This window comes from Limanda limanda, chromosome 7 (assembly GCF_963576545.1).
Source record: "Limanda limanda chromosome 7, fLimLim1.1, whole genome shotgun sequence".
Taxonomy (NCBI): Eukaryota; Metazoa; Chordata; class Actinopteri; order Pleuronectiformes; family Pleuronectidae; genus Limanda; species Limanda limanda.
The window spans coordinates 25,255,789-25,276,564 of record NC_083642.1 but is presented as its reverse complement, the minus strand read 5'-3'; the positions used below and the strand labels follow the sequence as shown (position 1 = coordinate 25,276,564).

General features: G+C 41.1%; 1 protein-coding gene across 1 annotated transcript in view; it reads left to right on the top strand.

The window, feature by feature from the left end:
* The window catches only part of LOC133005772 (kelch domain-containing protein 8B-like), a 108,115-nt gene that overhangs the window by 41,008 nt on the left and 46,331 nt on the right, over positions 1-20,776 (top strand). Inside the window, exon 2 of the mRNA XM_061075554.1 lies at positions 20,135-20,299. Within this exon, the coding sequence (XP_060931537.1) occupies positions 20,135-20,299 (165 nt within the window). The remainder of the gene's footprint in view (positions 1-20,134; positions 20,300-20,776) is intronic.

The following is a 20,776-nucleotide window of genomic DNA, read 5'->3' as shown; positions in this document are numbered from 1 at the left end:
GTTTGTATTTTCCAGACCCCGGTATGTGCAGACGCAGCAGTTACAAATGAGGCCCAAGGTCTGTTAATATTATCTCTGTTCAGCCTGTGGAGACATAAGGATCCAGCTCATTGTGAAGTTCTATGGTTTCGTTCAGCTCCTGCACAAACTTGAAAACGGCCTTGTTAACTTAACGGATGCAACACGTCAACTCACTCTTCTTCTTGTTATTTTCAGTCCTCCTTCACTTTGCTTTGCTTACTTTGTTACAGTTTGGTTTTGTTTGATCATAGAGCCACTGACAGACATATTAAGGTTGATGACCTTTAAAGAAACCAAATCAAAATGTGCACAAAATGCCAGTACTTTCAAAATAAAGACATCTACACTTCAAATTAGACATTTCATTATAACCTCTGCCAAGGTGGTTATATTTCCCCCCTGTTGGTTTGTTTTTCCAGCAGGACTTTGCAAAAAGTACTCAATGGATTTCCATGAAACTTGGTGGAAGGATGAGACATTGACTAAGAAAGGGCCTGTGGAATTTTGGGGCAGAGGTGTGCGCTCTGTTGAGTGCAATTGCACTTTATTAAATGTATATTTAGTGTCTTTATTTATTCATAGAAATGAAACAATAATTCTTCAAGCTCATCAAGCATTGTGCGTAAAAAATTATATTCACATCACTCACAACTCATAAGCAAGTTAGTCATCTCATAAAAGAGCTGCAAAACACGTCTATAAATCAAGCCAACCAGACAAGTATGCTTGCTGTTAAACATTCCAGACCAGAATTTAATGCCATGGATTCTACACCCGACACATTTATGAACTGCAAGCTGCAAGCTCCTTACTTCTGTTGTTTTTTTCTGGCTGCAGAGATACAGAGAGTCAGTCGTTCCAACTTTTCCTAATAAGTCGGCTTTCTGTGATTTGTTCTCCTCTTTCCTCAGTGCTCGGTCGATAATCCTGAGGCTTTACAGTGAGCGGGTGGATGCGTTGATGAGGTTTCTAACACCTGAAAGACGCAATACTGAAAGAAAAGAACACACACTTCTTGGGTTCGAAAAATAATTGGCATTCAGTTCATTAAGGAGACACCGGTCAACATAGAAAGACAAGATTTGAGAGTTTTCAGTGATAAATGTCGACATTGCTATGGATGTGATGTAAACAAAACACTTGATCCCAGCAGTCGCCCCTCACTGGACGCTGCAGAGAGTTGTCTGTTGTTGTGCATGTGTCTGAGTGGAGAATCTCCTGCGTTGTTCATATTCTGACAAACTCCGGAGAAAGTCTGGATCCCATTGTCTAGAGTTCATGTCTGAATTTGGCTTGACTGATCCACTCATTTACTATTCAGTTATTTATTGCCAGGAAAGTCTTTCAGAACATTATAAAGAAACTTTCAGAACAAATTTCAACCAAAGTATTTTTAAATGTGAATGATTACAAAGTAGTTGGTAGCATCTGGCCACTGATAAATCTCTAGTTCTGGATGTTTGTTGTTTTGAACTGGAAATCTACACACTGCTGCAAATGGACTGTTTTCTAACGCATCCTCCGCCAACAGACACGTCAACAACATAAATGATTTGTTTTCATACATTCTGCTTCTTCTTTATGTCCTGATTATTCATCTATGTCCTGATGGCTTGCGGAAGCTGGCTGTTGCACCAGCGCCCCCTTATTCTTATTGATAGTACAATATTTCATTTGACTGAATACACACCTTCACAACATGTAGTCCTGTTAAGTCTGGTCAAGACGTTTCCCGCTGACTTTGAACACCTCCTGTTTCTGACAAATGACTCAGACCTCCCCTGAGCAAATAAAGCTACCAGCCAATGAATTCCTAACAGCATGCCGTCCTCCACTAATGGTCCATTGTCAAGAAACACATCACCTTAATGGAAAAAGCTTTGTTACCTACCGACTCGCTACTTGAAGCTGTGTCCTACTGTTGCATGTGATGTGTGTGAAAGGTAGAGAGTGTGCCAAAGTTGGGTGCTTTTGATTTTTGTGCACACTTTGAAGCTTGTGCTGCTGTTTGTGCACATCCGTCTATAGTGTGTGTCTGTTTCTGTGTGTATTAAAGATCACTCTGGATCTTAATCATGTCAGGAGAGCCGCAGCTGCTTTGTCTGCAACTTGCTCTGCTCTACGGAGGGACGACATTTACCATTAGCCCTACTCTATGTTGGAGAAATCAGAAATGTACGAAGGTGGCTGTCAAAGCATTTATCATTTTAATCAGGCGGAGGTCGTCCTGGGGACCCGAGAGGTTGTTCTCTTTAGCACGCTGCCCTCTCCAGGGGCCAAATTGAGTCTGAGCAGATGATTGTGAGATATTTAAATGTCCCACGGCTGAGCATGGTAAAAAAAAAGCAGATGTGCTGTTCAAGGCATCTTATTTGAGCTGTTATTTTAATGTCACCTAAACATTTTCTTTGTAAGCGGCAACTACTATCATGCTCAGCTACCAAAGACACATGGGGGGGATGATAAAGTGCTGATTCAGTCAGTGTTTGAAGTGAGTTTGGGGCTGAGCGTGCAACATTCATTTCTCGGTGCTGCAGTGACGAAGTGGTGATCACAGTGGGCTGCTGTGGCCTGCGGAGAGGCAGATGTGTGTGAGGGCAGACGGGGACAAACTGAAACATCCAGCTCTAAATCATTACTGTTAAGTTGTTTTGATTTTACTTAAAAACAGCAGTTATCTTACAAGATAATAATCACAAAGCTGGTCAGGGCTGCAACTAATCAGCATTTTTATTGCTTATCACTATTTGATTGATTAATTAATCAGTCCTCAAAGAGTCTGACTACTGTGAAAAATATCCATTGCCACTCAAGGTAAGATTTTAAATGTTTAAAAACAGCAAAGACAAAACAGCAAATCATGGAGACTGGAAATAGTGAATGTTAAGTTTGGTTTGAATGGAACTGTGAATGAGTTTAGTCAATATGTGTTGCTGTTTTTATTTCAAGTAACAGTAACATTATTGTCAGAAATAGTGAGGACTGCCCCAAGAGAGTGGAATCATCAGCTGGACACGCAACAAAGTGATTCCGGCAGCCTCCGGAGTCTAATGGAACATTTTGATCAGTTCCATGGAGGGATGACATTTGTAACCTTCACATTAATTTGTGCAAATGCAGTAGTGTGTGTGTGTGTGTAAGTATTTCACATTGACTCCTCCACATCAGCATAAAGTAAATGTCCAGTCTGCATAATGCATGTTAGAGGGGAAAGAAAGGACCTTAAAATCTGGAATAGTGTGAAGACATTTAAAACTTTTTACTTCACTACTTTTACAGGCATCATTTGGAATAACTGTAAAGCTATTTTGAATAAATAATTTTTCTGCTGAATTTGATGCTTTTAGAAGCTTTGATTGTCTTTCTATTGAACTGTAACCGTGCAAATTGTTTTTTGTGTCCTTGTTGTGTGTGTCTGTGTGTTTAGGGGCGTTTTATGTACGAGTGAGTCTAAGATCTCCTGTGGTTTGTGTGCGAATCACAGCCATCTGTCTAGTTTTCTCCGCTGCTCTGGTGGAGCTCTGCTACTTCCGTGAAATCCTCGGTGGAACATTAGCTAACGATCCCATCAGAACTTGCATTACCACTGAGCTTACCTGGGATTACACACTGCAGAGCCCAGCGGAGCAGCGGGCAACGCTGTCAGACTCAGTGGAATAACACTGCTGAGAATGGTATCGACAGAACGAGCAAACAAGCAGACCCAGGCATCACTCTAGATGGTGTCTGCCTGGCTGGCATAGTTTAATGGTCTAAGCAGACGCCAGAGTTTGCATTGTTCCGAGGAGGTTGAAGGGGATGTGAAGGTGATGCCTGGTGTAAAAACTTTTTGATTAAATCGTCGAACTGGCAGCGACACAAAGTATCTTGTCATCACGGTGGCTGTTGTCCACATGGACAGAGCTCAATCCATTTGAGCAGCTGAATGTCACTCATGGTGTTTCTGTGAAGGATTCCGACGACCTTCCCTGAAGCGACGCAACTGGGAGAGCGTCGGGTGACATTTGAGCTCTAGTACTGAAACACTAATAAAACGAATACTGTGGAGGTCTTTTGCCAGGATGCCATATATCGGATACAGTGTTATTGTCCGTGTTGGTTTATTGGTCCCATCGGACGTCTCACATAAGTTCAGCTGTATGTCCCTCAGAAAGTGACTCCTCAGGCTAGCTGCTGAGTAAATCACCACATGAGGAATGTTCTGTTCTTCTGATCATCATAAGTCCATGCAAAGGAACAGAAACATAACATTTCCAACACAGCCACATTTCATCGGAGGCAATGAAATGGTCACTCAGGAGAATCCAAAGACTTTATCGAGAACACGCCCAACCAAAAACGTCCCCTCCCCCAAAAATGATTTAAAAATAATATTAAACACCATTCAGAACAACCAGTCAAATATAAACAGTATCAAATAATAGAAACATAAAATAATTTACTATCAAAACTATGTTTGGTCATATCATTCATAAATATCAAAGATTAGGTTGGGAAAAAAACAGGAAATATAGTATATAGATACAAATAAATTAGAGAGTCATATTATAACCTATACGTTACCCTTGCTTTCCCCGATTTAAATTTATCAGTCACATAATTCTGCCCAGCATTTGCACTGTTATTACTAATTTGACAACTTGATGAGCTTGAGCTTGCAAATGAGTGATAGAAAACTGATCACGCAAATGTTATTGTTCAGTTTTTTTAGAGAACGCCCCGTGCACACAGCACAATGCCCAAGTCGCCCATAACTACATCCACCTTAATATGCTCTCCTCTCTCATTCAGCTTAAACCCAAAATGTTTTCACTTCACCTCCAGCTGCTCCACTGTCTGTTTCGCTCTGTGTGAGTGTAACTCTGCCTCGCTCTCAGACACAGAGAGAAGCAGCACAACCCATTAATGTCTTTATGTGAATAAACACGCATTTAAACACAATGTAGAAATTCACTGAGGTCAGCAAAATGATCCGGTTTATGTTTCTATATGGTGTGATAGGTCGATACAGTAATTATCGCGACAGGCCTACTTAGTGCTTGTCGTATCACTGCTGCTAAATGCATGTCGGGGAAACACTGATTGCTACTAAGGATTGTAGAATAACACACTTGATTTACATTTGTTCTCTTCTCAGTACAGTGCAGAGGCTCAGCAAACTTTTCTCTGAGTTGTTTAGAAGCAGTTTAGGGAACCTTTCCCTGAACTGATGTGTCAGGTTGAGCACAGTGCTGGTGTTTCTCATTTTCTGCTGTAAAACATTACTTGCAAACTGTGTCATAATAAATCAACTGCATTTTCCACTTGTTTAATAGCTACAGATGTATGATAGTGTGCGTATGTGGAGGCCGTGGGTGATTATCTGTGCCTAGAATTTCAGTGGCTTTTTATAAATTGTTGAAGAAGCAGGATCCTAAGAAATTAATCATTTAAACCCCCCGGGGAAAATGAAACAAAAAAAGTTTTTGTTGCTTGGGTGAAGTGACACTAGCTCACCGTCTTATGTTAATGATATCTCTCTCCATCAAGTTCATTGTGTTGCCCAGGAGAACACGGCACATCAACACGGTTAGTTTTGTAATCATGTGAGCGAGCTGTTGCCGCCGGTTTGAGCCACTGTTGACACCCGCGGAATGATGGGTAATGATGTTGTTGTGTCACCGTGTTTGAACTGTGCAACGCAAACCCTAGCAGCCGTGGCTCGCTGTGCCGCGGCCCTGTCATCCGTCAGCTCAGCTCAAGCAACTCAACACAATCCACTGTCGCATCTGCAGAATGGGACAGATCAGACAAATTAGGGGATGTTTTGTGTGTGTGTGTGTGTGTGTGTGTGTGTGTGTGTGTGCATTAGAGAGAGGGAGGTGTGCGTGGGGGTGGGCAATCTGTCTGATTATGTTGTGTGTCAATGAGAGTAAGACAGGAACAAGAACACAAGCACAGGCTCAGACTGTCGTGTGTGTCTGTGTGTGTCTGTGTGTGTCTGTGTGTGTCTGTGTCACTGCCGTATAGCCTGTGCCAGGCGTCGCCAAGCTGTCACTTTAGGTTAATGTCGGCTACCTTGTGTCTGAAAAACTGCGACATGCCTGCACAACATCACAACTGGCTTGTCACTGTATCTCATCCTCACCCTCATCATAGATAACACACTCTCTCACTCGCTCAGCTCCCCCATCTCTCTCACCCCTGGCTCACACACACACAGCTGACACTGCTTCACATCCTCTTCTAGTGATTATCTCATTATGTGCAGAGGGCAGTTTTCCACCAGGTACCAGTTTGCATGGATTGCGTGGTAAATGAATCGCCATAAAGGTCGACTCTGACATTATATTAAAGTACATCCATTATCATCGGGTGAAACCTGGCCTTTTAGCATCACTTTCATTACATTTCAGCACAAAACACTGACTGATAAGACACTTAAATGATAAACAAAATGATTGGTAGATACAAAAAGCCACATATTTACAACTACATGTTCTCCTTCTCTCTGTGGTGGAGCTCAACCAAACCTGTCCTCATTCAGCTGCTGAATGTATTATGCTCTGCTTGCTTTGTACAAGGCTCACAAATTAAAACGGCAGTTAACAAACATAGACGCTACGCTCATTACAGTTGGTCCCAATCATTTCAGCACTGGCTTTTACAGGGAATGTGATTAGTGCATTATGTAGAGGGAGAGCGTAGAGAGAGAGCAGCTACTCTGATGGATCGCCTACCAAACTAAAATGTACTTCAAGCTTTAATAACAGAACAAATGTGTGATTAGTGTCTCTTGGCAAGTAGATGCAGACATTTTACGTGTGAGGTGTCAGGAGCATGTATTCCAGTCAGACTGCAGGGAGGATGTGTAACTGCAGCACATCCAGGGACGTGTTGAGTACAGGAAACACATTTTCAGTGACAGTGGGCCTCATGCAACATCTTCATACTCCTCTCCTACATCGCTTACTCACTTCTCATCTCGAACCTGTTCCTGAAGCTACTTGTTAGGCCCTATTTGTGTCATTCCCAAAAATGTTTGAATGAACTTCACTGTCCAAAGCTGTCAGTCATAAGCAAAGAAAAGGTGTTGACCCAAAGGTGGCACAAGACTTTTGCCTCGGGCACACTAGGTGCGTGTGTAGTGCACTGAATTCAGCTTTGACTTTGAAACAGTTACAAGAAGAGATGTAAATAGTTACATTTGCTACATATTTGCCAAATAGACATTGCTTCTGCAGCTCGAACATGATAACATGGTCGCCAAAATTAAAAGCAAGACGTTCCCCGACGCACAGGTGCCGGTCATGTATCCAGTGCGGCCTGGGTGTGAGATCTGCATTTTACAATAATACAACTGTTTGCATGTGAAGGAGATGAGTCATTGTTTGTTTGTGTACTCCTTGTCCCCTTGCTCTTTCTACAATTAACAACCAAATGCTTCCTGTTTACACCAGCATGCGCATGCCCAGTGTATTCTTGTTGTTCTGGGTTTGTACCCTCATGGTTGAATGCACTTATTGTAAGTCGCTTTGGATAAAAGCGTCAGCTAAATGAAATGTAATGTAATACACGCGTGTTCACTTCGCTGCGTTTTCAGCAGTGAAAAACTAGACTGTGAAAACTCGGCAGTATGGATGTAGCCTCACTGACATGGGCTGCTTGCACCCTAGTTCATATTTTATTTATAGGATTGTACATCATTTAATCTCAACAGTTACTGAAGAGGAAAGAACTAACCCCACATACTTTCTTCATTGCTAACCCGACTGAAGGGTTATATTGACCAAAATAAAAATGGTGCATTTTTGAGTCTGGGTCCCCCTGAAGTTAACTGTGAGGCTAAAGATTTCCACAGATCTACCTCACTCCCTGGAGCTTATCCTCTAGTCCCAGCAGCGCTATTGAAATGTGCTGGTTTTAGGGCAGAAGAGCATAAAACCACTTGTATTCCATTTCGGAAATCTGTTGTCGTACCAGGGGTTCTTGCATGAAGCCCATGGTAATTAAACTAAGGCATAATTAGTTTGCTTATTTAACCAGGGAGGGGTGACTGAGCTCTGGCTCTCTTTTACTTCTGGGTCCTGCAAACAACCTTTACTGTTGACATCTAAGCAGCCCCACTGGAGCTATGTGTTCGGCACAGAAAGGTATCAGCCCTATATTGCTTCTGCAGAATGAGAAGAGCGTTTGTATTTTATTTCTCCTGTTTTCCCTTTCTAACCTTCACAAGGCCTGATAATAACTATATTAGTATCCATGTCCAAAGATCACAGTCTCCTCCCACTCAGTACAAAGGGAATAAATGAACACACTGTTTGTGCAGTGCAGTAAATGTCACAGCTCAGTGGGGAGGATCAGGAAACGAAATGTTCCGGGTGGATTTATCTGCAGAGAGCAGCGGCAGCCTGATATCAATAGTAACCCTTTTTCCACTTGACACCAAGCACTTCATCACTTGTTAGACCAGATCCATGACTGCTGCTGAGGTTTATTGTGAATTCAAAGTGGTTTTAACATCAATCAGAATACGATAGTTCTTGTTTACCTGTTTACAGTGGGTATGCAGGTTTTAATGCAGACTGTTCACGTAGCACTGCAGTTTACACAGAACCAGGCTGTGACAGTTAGAGATTTATTATTTATTTGTCAGCGCTGTTTTTCAATTCATCCAGACGTCCTTTGTTTTATCCAGATTTTATCCAGCGACTTTCTGCATGCGCCTGCAAAAAAGTGAAAGAAACAGTGTATGTGCAGTGTTCATTCCCCTTGGGACGTATTTTCCTGCCCTTAGTCTTTTGGCTCACCTTCATATTTGAGGAGTATTAATTATAATTTGTATGCAGTTAATGAAGATGGCTCAGCTTGTTCCTGCTTGAGTTGAGAACAATATGCATGTATTTACAATTGTAGCACCTGGCTAATAAAGCACATGGTGTTCAAATCATCAAGGAAAAGGTTAGAAAATAGAACAGATATGCTTGGTCTTACTTAAAGGGACTCTTACCTTTGTTGCATTTTTACACTTTTTTTGGTTAAGGATAAATTGCTATTAATAAGGTAATGACACTCTAAAATGCAAGACAGACCCACCAGGAGTAAAAACAAACAATTATTTCACTCTCATAATATTTAGTGAAAACTTCAACCAATAAAATTCTTCGGACCGAAGGACCTTATTGGCCGACAGACCTGTCTGTTTGCTGCATGGACATGCAGGTTTTCCGTCTGCTTCTTGTGGCGCATTCGGGCCCGCGTCATCATATGTATATAACTTACCGGTGCTTCTGAATCCGAATCCATTGCTTTGGTAAACAAAAACTCACGTGCGTGCGCGGAGGCAGTAGGTTCTAACTGCTTGTAAATAAAGTTTCTTCAAAAAAACACCGCGGATGGGAACGAGGGGGTGGGGCATTGGAGGAAGGCGGGATGATTTGAATGTGCTGTAATTCTCAAATGCAACAAAGGTAAGAGTCCCTTTAACTATGTAAATTTCAATTGACATCATCATTTTTTAAATAAAAGAGATTTGTGTTTTTGCCCTAATACCCAGTCCAACACACAATGTTGTATATTGGTAGGATTGTCAGGTATGATGCCCGGAGGATAAATCCTAAAGTGATCCTCTGGCCTATGAAACATCTTAACATCTCACAATTGGATTAGCACAGAATATTATACAGACAACGTTACATAAGCATTTTGATGATCCCCCGACTTTTCCTCCGGTGCCATCATAAGCGTGTCTGTGTTTTTGGTGAATGTCTTAATAATTGTTGAATGGATACTATGAAATATGGTTCAGACATTATCGTTGCCATTTGAAGGAAATAACATAACTTTTGTTCCCCTGTAACTTTTCTCAATCATCATTTCTAATCTGCAAAACTAACGACATCCCCATCAGCCTCTACTTGATCTCAGCTTTTGTTTAGTAAATGCTGTAGTAGTATAGCACTGTTGCTGTTTTATTGTCAGATATAGGGGATTGATTAACTGCTAAGCCTTGTTGCTGAGAAAGCCTTACATAAAACATAAGTCATACATAAAACACTACTTTAATAATATAATTTGAAACCATCATGTGCAGTTCTTTCATTTGCTACTTCGGTCTGTATCTTTGCAATAATTAACATGGCCTTCCCCTGCTAACTCTTTCATTCCTGTCAAACCCAATATGATCACTCCTCACTCACACTATTAACTAGAATTGGCTTTTTCTACTGAGCCTCAAATCAGAGGCTAATTTCCCGAGCACCTGAAATCTACAGCACAGTTTGAAGCTTAAAGAGGACATGTTTCAATGCTGCCAGGTCCCTACATAACAAGAGTAGTAACACCCTTAATGAGCCCAGCTGCCACAAGCAGACACTGTGAATGGGATATTTGAATCCCTGCCTCAGTGGCACTGTGACTGTTTATGGAGCTTAGCAGGTAAAAATCTGAAATATGAGTCGTGTATTTCAAGTCGACACTTCAATGTCATGGATGCAAAAGAACAGTGATAGGAACATGTTTTGTGCTTCAATCGCATGACAACAATTTAGTTTTTTGTGTAAAGAAGTAAGTAACATGAACCAGACAAACATGTCCTTCAGTGGTCACCCATCTGGCTCTATTTTTGTCCAATCACTGTCAGAGTGAAGGAAAGATGCAGGTGCTTGCAAGCCTAGCAAGAATAGTAGATGCACAATACAGCCATATCCAAGAGCAAAGAACCAATGATTGTAAAATTGGTCCTGGAGAAAGCTCAAACTCTTCAGTGGGTTTAACAGACATAATGTTATACAGGCATTTTTTGTGGTGACTGAGCTTTAAACTAAGAAGCTTACACCTCATTCAGATAGAGACGTGAATTTGGGGGAATTTAAGGATTTGCGAAGGAGCCTTGTTGCTGCTGTGGAGCTACTAAAACCAGACAGGGTAAAAATTCTTCCTAACACTGATGAACACAGTTCTATCTTTTCTCTCTGGGCTGTGAGGAAACATTATACATTGCCAACTTGCTATTTTTAGGCTTATTGCAGTCTTAAAAGCCACTTTAAGGCCAAGTTTTGTTTGAGCTGGTCATTTTTAATAAAATCAGATTTGACTATCATCTTCATCATCATCATCATCATCATCATCATCATCATCATCATCATCATCATCATCATCATCATCATCATCATCATCATCATCATCATCATCATCATCATCATCATCATCATCATCATCATACCGATGTCATTTGAAAGAACAGGAGAACAGGTGTTACTGCAGTATTCAAAGCTGAGCAGAGGTTGCATAATATTCAGAACACGGCCACATCAAGCTCCACAGCTCAGTGTTGTGGACCTGAACATGGCGCACACTGTCAGTGATACGGGTGTGACCAGGTTGCTGCCGTGACGGGGTCCAGCACATCTTTCCTGGAGATGTCATGATTGCTTTAATGTAAATGCAGTCTTCTGCTTTTATCTGTAACCTGTAACTTATTTTCAGAAATAGGATGTTTGGATTCTGTCTGTAAGGACAACATCAGGATGTGGTCATCTGTAAAATGGATCTTTGTCAAATTTGAACAAGAATGTGGAGGGGATATTAAATGTCCTCTAGCTGACATGATCTAGAGTGTTTGTTGGTTTCTTAGCTGCATCGGAGGGGTCCTGTTAAGCATCCAGATATTTAAATGAATCTCTACAGCCTCAGGTTTTAAATTTATACTTGAACATTTACTTCCACGCAACATTTCTGCTTTGGCAATGTGTTGGGCTGATCTCAGCAATTTGCTTTAAATATAGGCCAGCACTTTTCAGCATTGTTCAACAGGGGGTTTGCATAATTCACAAGGACTGTTATTTACCTAGGCTACTTGTTTTAAGTGGTTGCAGTATAACAGATTTTACAAAACTGTTTTCACCATTTGTGAGTGAGCACCATGTTATTTTTTCAGCAGATTGTTCTGTTTAAATACCCTGATGCAGGGCAAAGCAGAGTCCCAGTATAGTCTCTCGATGTGGGCAGCATTGGGTGTTACAAAAAGTATTTGGATCTACATGTTTTGAATTATTTTACAATTAAGTTATCTACTGTAAATGTATGAAAATCGCATAAAGTTAATAAACTTATCACATACAATGACTGTTAGTATGCCTACATCTCAGAGAACATCCTTTTCCCTCTTTAATACATTTTAATGGAACAAAATACTGTGCAAATGCCTAGTGTATTAAAATCTAATTTTAACCACAATACCTGAAACCATGTGTAATTGTGATTTTACTGTTGGTCATAATTATACATCATTACTTTTTGTAGTGAGGCCGCTCATTGTGCAAGTGTAAATTACACCTGCAGCAAGTGCTGCAAATGTAACAGCAGGTGGGCATCATTATGATCATTGCAGGATGAAATAAATTATATATATATATAATTTAAATGCGATGGCTGGATTCATGGCTGGATGTAACGATTCATGTTAATGAATTGCCTCCCATTTAACCATATCCCTCTAAATATGCTGCCTGATGATTAAAATTAAGTTTTCATTTTCTGTGGCTGATCTTCATCAGTTTTTATCTACCCACTCTCTTACCTTTTCCCTCTTTTTTTACTACCCTGATGCTGATTATATAATAGAAATGTAAAGGAAGTGGGACAGAGATTCATATATTATGTATACATCTACATATCTGTTTGTATGTTAGCAGATAACAACTTGGGAATTGAAGTGTAACATTTAAAAGTAGATAAATGATGCATGGCAACGAAAGGTTCAACACCCTATGATTCATTGGTTATACGGGTGCAATAGATGGTGCTGATGTCAAGACATAATACTGCTTGAAATGATGGAGGTGACCACCCAAAGTCAAGTTCTCCAAGACTGCTAGCATCAATAAGAGAAAAGGTGAGGATCAGTGAGTGTCAGAGCCACAATCCAGAATGAAACGTGGAGCATCCATTAATACATCAGGAAGATGGCCCCTGGGGATGAACACTTAGAGAGTGTCTCAGGCAGCAAATGACAGGGGGTGATGAGAAGGAAGACAAATATTGTGGTAGACCAATCCCCATGCATGGGATGTGCCATCAGCGGATAGAGGAAGTGGCTTACATCAAGAAATCCTACCAGTGGTTAGAAAAGAGCGACCTAAAGGATAGCACAGAGACTCTGATTATGGCAGCACAACAACAGGCCCTACGCTCCAGATCCATAAAGGTGGGGGTCTACCACAGCAGACAGGACCCAGGGTACAGGCTTTGCAACAGTAGAAATAGCAGGGTGTAAGATACTAGCTGGGACACTGTGAGGTATAAACAAGTGGCTTGGATAGTGTACAGGAACATCTGTGCCAAAAATGGATTGGAAGTCCCCAAGACCTGATAGGACATACCACATGAAGTGTTTTAGAACAAGACAGCGAAACACCTGTTGGACAAAGAACGTCTGGTTAACCAGCCAAACAAATTGGTGGTTGACAAGGAGCAGAGAAGGGCAGTTGTGAGACTGGTGCAATTCCAGCTGTCAGCCACATCAGAGAAAGGGAGACCAAGGTAGTAGAGAAACAGTTTTTACTTTATTACAAAGACAAAGTTTGAAGTAGTCCCAGTGATAATGGGAGGGTTAGTGGCTGTGACCTCCAAACTGTCATGACACTGCACACAACCCTTAAACCTCCAGTCCATCCACACCCTGAGCGATGCAAAGCTATTGGGACTTTGCATTGACTTCCCCTCATCGGGCACTGACTAACCATGACCTTATCCCAGGACCTCAGAAATCCTGTTCTGCCTCATTAGGTCTGGGCTTTGGTCCCCATTAGGTCTATTGGTCCCTGACGAGGTCAGTCTTTACGCTAAAGGTCCTGAAGAGGAAACAGAGATGAGTAAGCACAAACACACACACACAAACACACACATGCAAACACATTTGTAAAGTAGATATGCTGCATCCAATGAGATAAGATCAAACACTTGCAGCATGTCTGTGTTCTCTTCATTAAAATGTCCATCTGAGAGAAAGCGGCTTTCATCTGTGCTGTGTCTCTGTTATGACTTTGATCTCAGTGTGTTAATCCTGTTTCTTTTGTGTGATTGTTATTTATGCTCCTTCTCTTCACACCGATGGCCGACATTTTTCCATACAACAAATAAACTTTGATCTTTTCCATTTTGAAGCTGGTCTACAGATGGAGGTTTTGAAGGCACTATTGATTGACCCTTGCCTCACCAAAGACGATGTTGTGATTTCTCATCCATATTCCTTTACTATTGACCCCCTGAGTGAATGTGTGTCTTTGTTGTCTGTGTTGCACTTCACCTATAGCACTGTGTGCCTGTACACCGGCCCTTCTACATTGCACTCTTTTGTCCATGACTCGAAAGTGAGAAAATAACTAAATAAGGTGAAGTGAAAAAGAAGAGAAGAAAACAGGGAGCAAATCACACAGATAAAAAAAAGGATGAAAGAATGAAGGACAAAAGAAGATAGAAATAAGATAAATTGGCTAATAATTACAGGAATAGACAAAGGAAGGAAAATGGGAAAGAAAGAACGATGGACCTGACTCATCTTTCCTTCTTAGCGAGGACATTTGATCCTATAGACCCCAGCACTCCTCCGTCTCAGTCTATACATAGTGCATGCTGACTATAGCTGGCAGCTTACTTGAGGGTTTTATTGATCTACTATTGATGAGTGCTCATTAGGACTAGTGCTTTGGCCTTTAAAATGTCGCTGTGGGACATCATCTTCCATCAAACACACCAGCCCCCTTCCTGTTTTCTTAACATACACTTTGAGGTTTTTGAATTTGGACTAAACTTCCCATTTTTCATGTGAAACCCTAGCTTCCGCATTGGTGACAGCTGTGATATGAGGCAGAACATTTTATGAGTTATCAGTCCAACTATGCATCCATTTCTCAGTAATGCATTATGGGATTGTTTTTAAATTTGGTTAAGACATTCACTGTCGACTTAAGGATGAACTCTCAAAGATCAATGTCACTGTGCCTTCTCAAAACAGGTTTTTGGCCATAATGCACCAAATTATTTGATGTCACAAGCTAGTTCAGACAGTCAACACAAGCTGTGCTGCTATTATCATTTTTTTGTGTTTTTGCTTGTCAATGCTGCCCTCCATCAGTATCACAACTTGTTGATTCTGCCCCTACACAACCCCAGGCTCCAACGCAGGGACTAAAAATATTTGCTCATCACTCCCCATTATATCTACGTACATTATATGTGGTAGAGTGATGAGGTTGCATCCTAGTAGCCAAAATCAAGTTTTGCAGCTGGAATAAACATTTTAAATGTGAGTTGCCTGATTGAATTATGACAAATGTAGTTTCCATGGTAACCAAAAGGTCAGTTTCACTGTGACATCATTATATTCTGCTAAAATACCTTTCTATATTATTCAATGCCAAATGAGAAGGGCAGATTGTGGCCATATCTCCTGTAACTTGACTGATATACAACTGCTTGGCTTGTACTCTTCTTCTTACTTGCTCATTCTCTTTTTAAATTTGCTTTCATCCTCTTTTTCTCTTAAAGTGTTTTTAATCCAGTCTGAGTCCGACTTTAGGAAGCCTCTCAAAATAGGACCAGTAGGTCCAACGATTTGTCACGTTATATAAGTGTTCCACTAACCTCAGAGGAACCTCAGTGGCCAACAGGTGGTCTGTAAACAAATGTCTCAAAAACTTTGGGGACTAGCTGAATGATTTATTAATCTTTAGAAAAGAAGCACTCTGGATTAATATTTACACAACTGGTCGATTGAACAGATTCAATCAACAAGTTAACTGTGAATGTGAATCAAAATAACTAAATTCTGCAGTCAACAAATTAATATTAAACTTCACAATGAGCTGGTGTGAGACGTCTGCCTTAAGGAGAGAGAAGAGCGAAGTGTACAAATTATAAGAGTAAAGGAAGACTTATTGACTATTAAATAATGGAATTAGACTCATGCATTGATGCCTTTTATGTTGCTCTTTAAATGTATCGTCATCAGTTTGATTGAACATGAACACGGTTTCATGCAGCATGCCAAATATATATTTTAAAAGTAAAAAATAGAATATTTTAAATACATTTAAAAATACAATTACTTTAATCATGTTCTGAAGACTTATGCTAAGAAAAAAATCTAATTTAAGTACCATGTTATAACAGTTCCACATTTAGCCATTTCTTGCTTTTTGTTTCTGAAACCAAGCTTTTAATATCAGGGCTGAACGTTGCAACATGGGGGAATGCAAATGAGTAAGGAGTAAGGAAAACCGAGATGAGAGGAAAGCATAAAGGGTTGAAATGATCGGCGAAAGAAAAGGATTCTATAAAAGGGAAAGATGTGACAGTCAATTAGACTGAGTGTGTGAGTAGGAGACAGAAAAAGATGAAAGCAAAGTGAATGTAGCGGTGAGAGAAGGTTGAAGAAAATAGATGAGGAACAGGCAACGTGATATAAACGAGACAGGGACCTAGAGACAAGGGAGATGAAAGATGTTCTGCTGGGCAGGAATCAAAGCTGCAGACCAAGTGTGTACATCAGGGTTACAAAGAAGAAGAACAGAAATAAGAAGCATAACCTGTGTACAGTAAGTCATATATAATAATTTGTCCCTCATATATGATGATATACTGGATCATTTGCAATTCATAGCTTTTGATCATGTGTGTGGTCAGTGCAGAGCAGTAAAAGAACATTTTGTCCATCACCTTAAGTGCTGATGGTATTTTTTTCACCAAGCACCAGCCTGCAAAACGCCACCCCATAATAATAGTCTGTAGGTTACACTGTGGTTGCCATGGAGTCTCCCGGGGTGATGTGCAGAGAATAGAGCATGGTTTCCTTAATTAGAGGAGATCGCGCATGATTAGGTCGCGGATGGGCCGAAAGGCACACACACACACACACACACACACACACACACACACACACACACACACACACACACACACACACACACACACACACACACACACACACACACACACACACACACACACACACACACACACACACACACACACACACACACACACACACACACACACACACACACACACACACACACACACACACACACACAGGTAGCAGCTGTGAGATGCTGCAGGTCACAGGTCACACTGCGGGTGGAGAGGGAATGTCAAGCATCTACAGCCACCCAAATAATGGTCCAGATTGGTGGATATTTATCCGTAGGTCACGCTGTCACTAATTCTACTTGTATACATGTGTGAGGTCTTAACATGCCAGGTAATAACTATTTACACATACACACAAACTGTTTGTATAAAGCTCTGCAAACAAGCAATACAAAGTGACAGTTTATTGTAAAAGTGTTTGAGGACTCACTAATGACAAGGAACAATTCTGAAGTAGCTCCAGAGCTTTAACCACAGCACAAGAAAACAGAACATTACAAACAGACAGGTTTGGAACAGGCATTGTACTAATTGTTACTTTCGCACGATAATTATAAAAGGTGATTTGGGGAATGGAGAAGGCTCAGAGAGATCCTCCACTTGCATCAGAGGATTAATCTGTCAGCTGAGGGATGTGGGCTGATTGATCCTCTGGTTCCAAAGGCAGCAGCAAAGCTTCAAGAGAGAGACAAATGGAAGAGAGACATTGGAGAGACATGAGGGACAAATGGAAGAGACATGGGGGACACATGGAAGAGAGACCCACATTGGAGAGACATGGGGGACACATGGAAGAGAGACCCACATTGGAGAGACATGGGGGACACATGGAAGGGAGACGCACATTGGAGACACAGAGCTGAGCCGAGCTGCCACGCCATGAGAAACTGCTGAAGTATTTCAGTGAATTGTGAATTTATAAAGATGCTGAAAAGCGACTGTTTAGTCTCTGGCCGGGTTTGGGAGACCCTGGTGGCATCGTCAAATCCCACAGTGATTTATCAGCTCCTTTCTTTCCCTCTCTCTCTCTTTTACACATACATTTCAAGAAATATTAAAAAATTAAATTTGTATTTTCCTTTGTTGCCAACACATTTGAACTTGCTACACAACGTAAAAGTGCCCCATGGTGTTTTTGTCCTACCTCTAGCACTGCTATAGAGAAATGTTTTTATTAGCAGTCTCCCATTTAGTTTGTATTTAGTACAGTTGTGCAACATGTGGGCAATGCAATACATATTCCAAGCTGTATTCCACTTGTTGCCACCAGGGGTGAAGAAGCAAATTAAAATTGTTTAATGCAGGTTTAAAATATTCAAAAAAGGTTAGAGAAGCTCTCAACAAGTTTATCAGGGCACAAGGATTCAACAGCATATGTTCACATCAACAACTGCATTTGTTGACTAGAAAACAACCCAGGGCCCGAGAGAACACCAGCTGTGTCACTGGGAGCTGTGCTGTTGGGGCTACAGCTCCTGGTGGGGCAGGAGGTGTTGAGTGGGACTGACAGGGTCTGGGAGGTCTCGAGAATGACTGACAGATTGGTGCCGCGTCAGCTATAATGAGAACACAGCATCAATCTGTCGTGGGAGGGGGGGAGGGAGCTGAGTCTGAAGGTCTGGATTAAGCGTTTGATGTACAGAATTTTCCCACATTCATCCAAAGTGTCAGAAACCCAGCTGGCCGGGGTCTTTCGTGTGGAGTTAACATGCTCTTCCCATGTGTCTGTGGGTTTTGTCTTCATACTAAGGTTTCCACCCACAGTCCGAAAACATGCAGATTGGGGTTGGTTTCAGCCAGCGACCCTCGAAAGATAAGCAGTGTTGTTGAAGGATGGATTGATGATTTGTGGAACATTCACTATTTGGTATACAATAGAAACTAGAATGTGACAACTTGGATCAGAGGAAAATGAACAATGTGGATAATTGTATGCATAACACAAGTAAGTTATATATGAGAGTATTTGATTATATTTGGTCCAGTGTTTTCTATGGGATGAAAGTCTTGCCTACATGTCACATCTCGTGATTTAATTCAAGATAAAATCAAACCTTTGCCCAGAGAAAGACAAGTTTAAATGAAAACTAGCACTCCACTGAGCTTCTAAAGACTATTTTTCACATTTAGTCACGGTGAAACAAATTCTCAGTTCATTATTCATTGAAACAATTAACATAATGCTTCTGTTTTTGTTGTGCTGCTTTCATTCATGTTCACTCACATCCTGCACTGGAAGAAGTTTCCTATTATAGACACACATAAGCATTGTTGTTTAATATTTTTGAATATTATCATTTTTCACTATTATCACTTCTATCATTAGCATTATCTTTGTGCATATGACTTTATATAAAATGCTTGTAACATCTCCACTTCCATCCACTGAACAATAATGATGCCAAGATTTCATGGATAGGAAAATGACAGAAACTCTCTTTGTGAAAAATGTATTTGGCATATACTTAGCATCCGTTAACATGGCATACCATTGTTTCAATGGGATTTAGAATTTTAATTTACACCACTGAAACACTTATGAAGAAGGCTTAGTTTGCCACAAGCAAACCTCCTCCTCCTCCTCCTCCTCCTCCTCCTCCTCCTCCTCCTCCTCCTCCTCCTCCTCCTCCTCCTCCTCCTCCTCCTCCTCCTCCTCCTCCTCCTCCTCCTCCTCCTCCTCCTCCTCCTCCTCCTCCTTGTTCTCCTCTTCCTCTCCTCTCGTCTCGTTTCCTCTCCTCTTCCTCCTCTCCTCTCCTCTGCATCGTGTCAGCAGGAGGAGTGTGACTGCTTTCTCAGCACTTTGGCTTTCTGTTGCTTCTCTGTATATTCTAATGACACTGCAGTGGTTGGGGATGTTTGGGGAAGTGTCCTTGTGGAAAAGTCATTGCCCGGTCATCTGGCATGTTGTCAGACCTGGGCATAAATATTGCAGATTGTTTGGATGACTGTAGTCGGATGAGACGGATAGTGGACGTGACAGCTGCATCAGAAACGGCAGGACTAAAGGACACAGTACTGTGTCTGTGTCTTTCTCGGGCTGCCTGGAGAGACATTTGTAGCACTTTTCCTCCATCACCTCATATTACTGTAACGTGAAAACAAGCTGGACCGAAAATATCTATTGGATGCATTGTTGCACTAAGAGAGTAAATTACAGCAAGCTCTTAATTCACAGTGATTTTCTGTCTTGTGTGTCTCTCTGCAGATGGGAAGGTGTATGCGTTGGGGGGTATGGGCGCAGACACCACACCACAGGCCCTGGTGAGGGTTTATGAGGCAGAGAAGGACCAATGGCTGCCAATGACCTCCATGCCCACACCGCGGTACGGAGCCACACCCTTCGTAACAGGAAACAAAATCTACATGTTAGGTAGGTCACGAGATTCCTTCATCTCACGGCTCTGGTTTTTTATATCTGAGTTTTATATCTGTTTCTATCTCGTTGGTTCCCAGATTTAAGAGCTGCACGAGCTGCCCTCTAAAAAATCATTATATAACTGAAGCCTTTTTTGAGGTGCAGAAGCTTCTGAAGGGTTGTCTGAAAAACCTGACGTTCTTTAAAACCTTTATTTCCCCTTTATTAATGAAAAAATTTAAGTTTAAACCTTTATTTTATTCATTTTTACCTATTGACCATTTCCTAATATTTATAAAAATCTATTTGTCATATTTATATCGGTGAATATTAGGACAAAGCCAATGATTTACCGTAAAATTCAAGACAGCTGGGTGTTGGCTAAGACCATCAGAAAACAAACATACAAACAAGAACTCATATCTGACTCTTTCGGTGGAGCACACAGTTTTAAAGTTACACAAACATATGTTTCATCTGCTCTTATTGGGA